The following is an 8,238-nucleotide window of genomic DNA, read 5'->3' as shown; positions in this document are numbered from 1 at the left end:
AAGTTAGTTATCTTATCTTTGGGCGAGGTCAGCTTATCTTCAAGGGAACCGCCCTTCTCTCTGTAGGCTTGGGCTGCCTTAGGATTTGGGTCGTGTTCCTTGATTTTGGGCCCCTCTTTGGGCTTTTCTGTCGTTTTGGCCGAGCTCTTTGAGAAGAGGTCGGATAGTCTGACCTGAAGAGGTCGGTCGCCTTGTTACTGAACATCCCGGGTCGGATAGCTCGACCCAGAGTATGAACAGTTTCAGAAAGGTGATTTGTATTAAAACAAGTCATGTATCCTCAAAACAACTCGAACCGAACGAGTTGTACGAAACTAGGACAAGAAATATTCTTTGGTTAAGCAAGATGTGCTAAAACCAATCATACAGAGCCTACAAGCCTTAAATAACTCGGAAAAAACGAGTTGTACAAATCAATTCTAGAAAAAAGACTTGGCCAAAAACAAGTCGTTTAAAGAGGGAAAAGTATTTATAACACGCCAGAGGCATAAGGGTAAATTGTCGCGATCATTAAAGAAACACGCCGTTACTAATGTAACTGCTCCCACGTGTAAATACAAAAACCCCAACAGACGCGACATTTGATTAGACTTGGCGGTTAAGAAATTTGAAATCACGTCAGTTTTAAAAATCACGTCAGCTACAGACCCGAGTTCAATACTCGAATCCAACTCATAAGCAAAAGAGATCGGACTCGAGTAGGGGCACTGTTCCTAACCTGACCCAACGCTATGGCCCAGGTCCAAATACACCAAAAGGCCCAATCCAAAGATTGGCCTTCGTTATCCACCGACCTCTTCAGAAGAGGTCGGACTCAACACAGACTTCTTTCCAAAGAAGTCGGGCTCAAGAGATAGCTGGCAGATAACACTTATTCAAATAAGTAACTGTCCCTAAAATCTCTCAACACACTTCTAGAAGTCATATCCCAACAATCCCTAGATAAAAGGGACGGTTATCCACCAATAGTGGATCCACTCCAACGGTGGTTATTGGCACATCACCTATAAATACACTGACACCCCTCAGGTATCTCTAAGTTCCAATACATTCTAAACCTGCTTAACCCCATGCTGACTTAGGCATCGGAGTGTCTTTGCAGGTACCACCCCCCCCCCCATTCTTTCACATACACAACTCAGACGGTGGCTCCTAGACGTAAACCAAGTCGGAGATCACCCTCCTCTTGCGCTTGGGCCTCACAAACAAGCCCAACCACCATTCGGTTCTAGGTAAGCCCCGAAACAGATACCTAGTTGAATTATTGACTAAATCACGGTATAACAATTTTCTAACTAACAATTTCGTTTAAACACAACCATTTTCATTTTTTACCAGGCTCATTTTTTTCGATATTGTAGGAGTGTGTGAGTTGTGCTTGGTTATGGTGTATACAGGTGTTAGACACAGGTGTGGGATAGCCTTTTCTAACAATGGCAGGGAGAAATCGGACCGTCCGAATTCTTTGTTAGGAAATTTGTTGACCACCAATCGGACGGTCCGAGTTAATTGGAGGGAGAATTTGAATTTGGCCAAGCTAATCGGACCATGCGATTAGTATATTTTTTTTATTTTGGTGAGAGTGAACTCGGAGGGTCCGAGTTGTTGAAGAATATATTATTTAATTTGCCTAAGACTAATCGGTGGGTCCGAGTTGTATATATATATGTGTGTGTGTGTGTGTGTGTGGAACTCGGGTGCAACTTCTCAGATCTCCTTCTTTTTGTTCTGTTTCTTCTTCTTTCACCAACTCTTGCATCTCTCTATTCTTTCGTATGAACTTCAAGAATATGAAAGTGTAGTTCATATTTATGAGAGTGTGAGAAATGGATGATAGAGTTCCGCTTAGAGTATATCATTTTGGTCAGATTTTATTACAAACATCTAAAGGAGTGAGATTTAGTTGCGAGAATCCGTTAGATATTGTTATTCCATTCACAATCTCGTTTGAAGAGCTAAAAGGTGTGATCTGTGAGAAGATAGATTCTGAGATATCAAGAAAAATATCGTGTATTTTATACAGATATCCTGTACCGGTATTTGGTGGATTCGTGCTGTTTCAAACCAAATATGTAACCGACGAAGCGAGTATGCAAGAAATGTTTTCAATGTATATTGAAACTCGCACTCAGATATCGGTCATCGAGTTGTACGTTGAATTCGAACAATTTGAAGCCGACCGAAATATTGAACGGGAAGATTACAATAGTGACAGTGAGGAAGAGTTTGAAAGCAATTACAAAGTTGTTGCTCCAAACTGCGCGACACGTGGCTGTCAACCCACAACTCGGACCATCCGTGTGGAAGCTGCAAATCGGACCGTCCGTTTTCCCTTCCCCCTGGCGCACCGTCCGATTTCAGTTGAACTGACACTACACCCCGGTAAAACACACATGCATCCCATATGTGTAGCCTACTCCACCAACGACTTCATATGAAAATTAAAAAGCGTTTTTAACAGTTTGGTACTTAATTAAAAAAAAGTTTACAAGCCTCTCTTACACATTCTTTATTTTTATATTAAAAATAAAAAGAGTGCTAGAAGACCAATAAATTTTATAATTTGTAATTATCAATTAGTCATTATTAATATTTTTAATAGTGTGAAATTATATCTAATGGGGTGAGATTTTTTTTTTTTTTTGATTAAATGCTAGCTATATTTTAATAAAAAATTGTTGGCCCTAAATTTTTTTTAAAAATAATTGATTAAAAAAAGAAATAAAAAATTTGTTTCTATACCATAAAAATATATAAAGAATTGTACAAATATTATTTTTTAACCCAAATTAAAAAATCATTATTTTAAAAAATAAAAATCACTAAATACTGAATTTTTATTTAATATTACTTTTTATTTAATTATAGTTTGACTCCTATAGTTATTATACTTATAAGCCCCAAATTTTACGTAATATTAATAAGATAAAAGTAAAAAAAGAAAAAAAAAATAAAGAAAGAAGAGAATTGAACCCTGCTCATTATAGAATAAATGAATATAAAATAGGTATGCCAATTATTGCTTTACTTATAAAAGAATTTAAAATAAAATGTTCTTTATTTAGTAAATTAAAAAGTTAGAGAGACACTCAGGAATTCTCTAATCATGCATATATCCTTCAATCATAAGATAAGAGGATATCAACTGTAGCAACGAAATACATCAAGAGGAAGCAGCTCCTCTTAAAACCTCCCCATACTTGGTGCAAACAATAATAGCAAACAGAGTAAGGAGATTTAGACTTCAGTATCAAGCTAAAACCCTTCCTAATTTTCCCACAACACCCTTCAATGGAAATTGTTTAATTTTCTTTTTCCCTCTCTGTTGATCTCCCAAATCTGAACAAACATAGCAAAGAACAATTAGCCAACTCAGGATTCAGGAGAATGGTTATCTTCGTTTCAAATCCTTCAAACATGTAATGGCATACCTAAGGAAGGGACTGAGAATTATGTCCTACATTTTAGATGGCCATCTTCATCTCAATCTTCTGGTGAGGATTATAGTCACTGAGCTCGAAATCAGAAGCCACAAAAGAATCTATATCTTTTTTCTCTGGGTTTATCTTCAAAGTCTGCATTGAATCAACAAAGCAAAACACAATTTGAAGAGTACTAAATGGTCAAATTTTGCATCCAATTACATTGTGGCAAGGATTTTCTTCAAAATTACATACTGGAAAAGGCGTTGGTAAGTTCTGGAGCTGCTCCTGCAAAGGCTTCACATGATTTTGGTAAACATGTGCATCTCCAATGACATGGATAAAATCACCTGGAACTAATTCTGACAAGAGGAGTGAAAATAAAACATTACATAGTTTTACAACAAAATAAAATCAGGTTTTCAAAGTTCAGCACATTAACAAGCGTGAATAATTCAGAGAACTAGGGAAAAATAATTATTCATAGAGGATCACCACATATTAGCTTAAGCCATTCACAACTAAATATATTGGCAAATAGGATTAGGACCCAACAACGACGAGACTTTGAGATTTACAAGGATATGTAGATCTGAATATATAAAGTCCACAAGAGATGCTTCAAAAATTTACATACCACAAACATGAGCAATTATGCAGGTCAGGAGGGCATAAGATGCAATATTAAATGGCACGCCTAGGCCCATGTCAGCAGATCGCTGATACATTTGACATGATAACTCCCCATTTGCTACATAGAACTGGAGGGGGAAAAAAGAATAAGCAGCAGCAGAAAGAAAAGAGAGATTTGTTTAAAGAAAAACTAAAAAAGAGCAGACCTGTGCAAACATGTGGCATGGTGGAAGCGCCTCCAATTTAAGATCAGCTGGATTCCATGCAGAGAGAATGATCCGCCGATCATTAGGATTGTGCCTTATCTTGGTAATAACATCTAACAGCTGATCAAATCCTTGGCCAGAGTAGTCAGCATGCATATTAGTATACCTAAAGAGTGTAAGATGAGGGATAGAGAGCTAAGCAATCCAAAACACAATAGTCTATAGACCTGCTCAGGAAAAGGTATGATCAACCTACCTGGCACCAAAGTGCCTCCACTGAAACCCATAAACAGGTCCCAAGTCACCCTCCTCCCTGTCTGTCAAGCCAAGTCTATAATTTAAAATAGAAGCCACTTAGTAACTGCAAGAAGAAAAATGTACAATTGTAGTTAAGACAACTGTCATGCTTGCCTATCTAGGTATTCTCTCAATGCATTGCCATCCCATATATGGATCCCTTTTTCCTGCAGCAACTGCCAATGTAACATAACTTTCAGAATATAAGTTAATAATGATCATATCTACTATAGTAACAGAAGAATCTTGGAGAGTAACAACCAAAAAGATGAATATCTCATGAAAATGAAGTGCTATGGTTGAAAGTTAAGTTGAGAACCATTTTTTTAATAATGTTGAGCATCATTCAAGATACATTTATTCACTTCTGAGTTCTGAGTAAGGCTGCCCCCATTAAAACCCAAGCTCAGATAGTGTTGATTGGAATATTTGGTTAATATCAACTTGTTTGTTACATAACTAGGAAAGGATATGATTCATTTGTGTGAAGAAAACGATTGGATGAATATATCATTACCTTGGCATTTGTAGACCCACTAATAAACCAAAGAAGCTCTTCAACAACCCCTCGCCAAAATACTTTCTAGGAATCAATGAAGAAGTTGTGTCAACTTATCTATCTAAACAAAATGAACAAATAAATACTCCTCTTCCCCAATAAATCCTACCTAATAAGAACATAAAATAAATAAAAAAGAACAATACGAAAAGGAAAATAACCACAAGAATGGCAAGTTATTTTGTGCAGTACATTAAGTACATGTTTTAAACTATAATAATAAGTATAATGTCTATGTACCTTTGTAGTAAGAAGAGGGAAGTTTCTGCGCAAATTGAACCTCATCTGTAAAAATATGGATATAGATGTCAGAGTACAAATTACAGCAACCCCTCAAATATAGCCATCAACATGTTACCTGGCAACCAAATTTTGACAAGGTACCAGTCCTTGTTCTATCATCTTTGGCTGTACCCTCAGAGATGATTTCTTCAACCAGCCTAAGATACTTGTATTCTTCATGTCTTTCAAGAATCATTTTAGGAAGAAAAGAAAAATCCTTGAACTCAAACTTTACAGTATCTGAATTGTTATCAAGAACTGGATCAGTATTCTGAGTTGCACGCTCCACCAAATGCCTTACACGCACATAAGTTGTGAAAGAATAGCGGATGTTGTTTTCCACCTTAGGAAAAGATGCGTACCACAACTGAAATACAGAGGAATCAACTGGAGGCATAAATGTGTCACACTTGATCCTTGTCTGAATTTCAGTGATGTGGATAGCTTCACATCCAGGTGCATTTAAAGTCTCCCTGTAAATGAAAATTATCATCAGTAATTGAGAAAGAGCCTAATACAAACAGGAAGAATAACGCACAGAGAAAGAAAAGGATATACCTAAATATTTGTCCACCTCCTATAACAAATATTTTCTCAATTGACAAACTATAAGGAGGTTCAGCTAACAATTCCAAAGCATAAGCCATACTTCTACATATAACAACATTCTCTGCTATTGCAATATCAAAGCTATCTGAGCGAGTAAGAACAACATTAAGACGGCCGGGAAGAGGCCTGTATTTATGAGGGATACTATCCCATGTTTTTCTACCCATTACAACAGCATTCTTCTTCCCTGGATCAGATGTTGTTACAGTAACCTCCTTAAAAAATTTGAGATCAGTAGGTAACTTCCAGGGTAATTTCCCATCTTTACCTATCCCCATATCTGGTGTAGCAGCCACTACCACTTGGTAATTCCTCTGCAGATTTGGCGGTGGGTTGAGTTTTCCATTGCCATTGCCACTGCCGGTTCCATTGGGGATTACAAAAGAATTACTGGCCATAATGGAACTCAAGAGCCGATAGAAACTTAAAGATGGTGTATCAAAACAAGGACTGCACAACCAATTCTTTTGGAAGTGCAGTTGAATCTGAAACCAACAAAGCATTACATTAAAACTTATATAATTAATGTCATTGCTCATACATATCACATTTTAGTTGGAACACTTCAAAAAGAATAACCATAGAGAGGGCAAAGCTTATTATTAACTATCACTATAGTTGTACAAGATTTTTTCAACTCCATGAACAGCAGATACAACAGGTCGTATTTACACTGAAATGCAAGAATTCAAGACAAAATTTGAAGAAGTAACTGACCAGTTTCAGACTGAAGCGCAGAATTTTGGAATTTTATGACCTTAATAGCTTGCGAGAAATTTCATGAACTGCTTTCCAACCTTCCACAGTATTGAAATCCAAAAAGAGTATTATTGTTATTTTATATGATAATTTTAACGAAGTAAAGACACAATGAAATATATCTGGGTGCAAGGAAGAATGTTTGAATATCCCAGTAAGTGAGAATGCAAGAACAATTTCCCAATTGTTTCAGAAGTAGAAATAACAAAAGGATCAATCTTGCAGATAGGACACACTACCCACTCATATTTCTAAGAAGGAAACCTGTTAAAAAAAGAACTATGGAATCAATATAACTCTGGCCTTTTTCTGACCCTTATTTTCCTACTCAACTTCTTTATACCTGACCCTTCCATGTTTTTTTTTGTTGCACAATGCATATTCCTGAGAAGCACATATATACAACATCATCATTTGGTTCAAGTTCAAATTTGCCTTCTTTTCTACTATTAGAATTGCACTGAAGTTTTCATGAACTGAGCGAGCATTCAGTAATGACCACCGATTCATATAGCAGTAGTAGCAAGATTTTCCCTAATGCTTCTTCAAAGTAATATAATATTGAATGCTTCGTCAATTCATCACATAAAATTAATGAATAAGAGTTATTAATAAATTCAATCAGTAAGGAACCTTTTGATTTTTGAAAACATTGAAGACTCACCAGAGAATTTGGTACTGGCGGCTCAACGGAGGTTTGCGGAATTCACGACCATCACCCACTCTCCTCGTTCTACGCTTCGATCACCACCATCGAGGAGTCAGAGCCCCCACGTCTGGACAGCGCCGCCACCAGGGACCTTCAAAAACATTTCACTGCTCCTTCTTCCCCTCTCCCCTTCATAGCATCGTCCCCTCCATTCCTTGTTCGGCGGCGGCGGCGGCGGCGACGGTTCCTCTATCTGCCACTGCTGTCTCCTCCTCCATCCTTTCCTTCTTCTCTTCTCTTTTCCCTCTATTTCGCCTAAGTTCTTCTCTTTTCTTTTGTTCTGATGAGAGAGAAGGAAAGGAGGGACAAGTTGAGGATGATTATGGCAGTGATGGTAGAGCCGTAGAGGTGTGATGGTGGGGGTGAGACTTGAGAGGTAGGGTGGACTGGTGGAGTTGGGGATGAGAGGTGGACGCCGTGAATGAGGGATAAGGTTGGAATATGAGGTTTGGAAGGAGGGTATTTTAGAAAAAAAATATTAATAAACTTTTAGTATCCGGTCCCTACTTTTTAGAGGTAACCAAGGATTAAAATTTTGTATTTTATAACTGAAATTTTAGTTTCAGTTTTTAATTATTAAATATGATATTCAATTTCTAATTTCAGGTCTAATATTTTAAAACAAACGGAAGTTTATAGTTGTTATATAAATTACGATTTACACAATTTTATCACATTTTATGGGAGTAAATATCCATAGTAGTCAATGAGATTCACGCAAATACTCAATGTAATTCTCAAGATCCTGATTTTTCTATTGTA

At 37.0% G+C, this 8,238-nt stretch overlaps 1 protein-coding gene across 4 annotated transcripts; it reads right to left on the bottom strand.

Moving 5' to 3' along the window:
- Positions 1-3,039: 3,039 nt before the first annotated feature.
- LOC112764559 (bifunctional dihydrofolate reductase-thymidylate synthase) lies at positions 3,040-7,981 on the bottom strand. Of its 4 annotated transcripts, none has more exons than XR_011875522.1 (13): positions 7,432-7,959; positions 6,726-6,805; positions 5,958-6,493; positions 5,476-5,872; positions 5,358-5,402; positions 5,076-5,141; positions 4,673-4,734; positions 4,518-4,592; positions 4,262-4,381; positions 4,060-4,183; positions 3,678-3,784; positions 3,432-3,575; positions 3,040-3,339 (listed from the first exon to the last, which is right to left on the bottom strand). XR_011875522.1 is itself a non-coding variant. In XM_025810227.3 (13 exons), the coding sequence occupies exons 3-12, from the start codon at positions 6,404-6,406 to the stop codon at positions 3,465-3,467; spliced, it is 1,602 nt and encodes a 533-aa protein (XP_025666012.1). In that variant the 5' UTR covers positions 6,407-6,493; positions 6,726-6,805; positions 7,432-7,981; the 3' UTR covers positions 3,040-3,339; positions 3,432-3,464. The 4 variants fall into 4 exon arrangements, 2 of the variants coding, with proteins under 2 accessions (XP_025666012.1, XP_025666014.1); XM_025810227.3 differs by having other exon boundaries at positions 4,262-4,427; positions 7,432-7,981; XR_011875523.1 differs by lacking the exon at positions 6,726-6,805 and having other exon boundaries at positions 7,432-7,912.
- Positions 7,982-8,238: the final 257 nt, after the last annotated feature.

The sequence above is a fragment of the Arachis hypogaea genome, chromosome 17 (genome assembly GCF_003086295.3).
Source record: "Arachis hypogaea cultivar Tifrunner chromosome 17, arahy.Tifrunner.gnm2.J5K5, whole genome shotgun sequence".
Classification (NCBI taxonomy): Eukaryota; Viridiplantae; Streptophyta; class Magnoliopsida; order Fabales; family Fabaceae; genus Arachis; species Arachis hypogaea.
This window is presented reverse-complemented; position numbering and strand designations above follow the sequence as displayed.

Bases quoted from the DNA above. Each gene is read 5' to 3' on its own strand.
- LOC112764559 (XM_025810227.3), bottom strand. From the start codon at position 6,406: ATGGCCAGTAATTCTTTTGTAATCCCCAATGGAACCGGCAGTGGCAAT. The intron at 5,403-5,475 runs GTAACATGTTGA...ATATTTTTACAG, and splicing joins TGTCAAAATTTGGTTGCCAG to ATGAGGTTCAATTTGCGCAG. The intron at 4,184-4,261 runs GTCTGCTCTTTT...TTCCCCCTCCAG, and splicing joins CATGCCACATGTTTGCACAG to TTCTATGTAGCAAATGGGGA.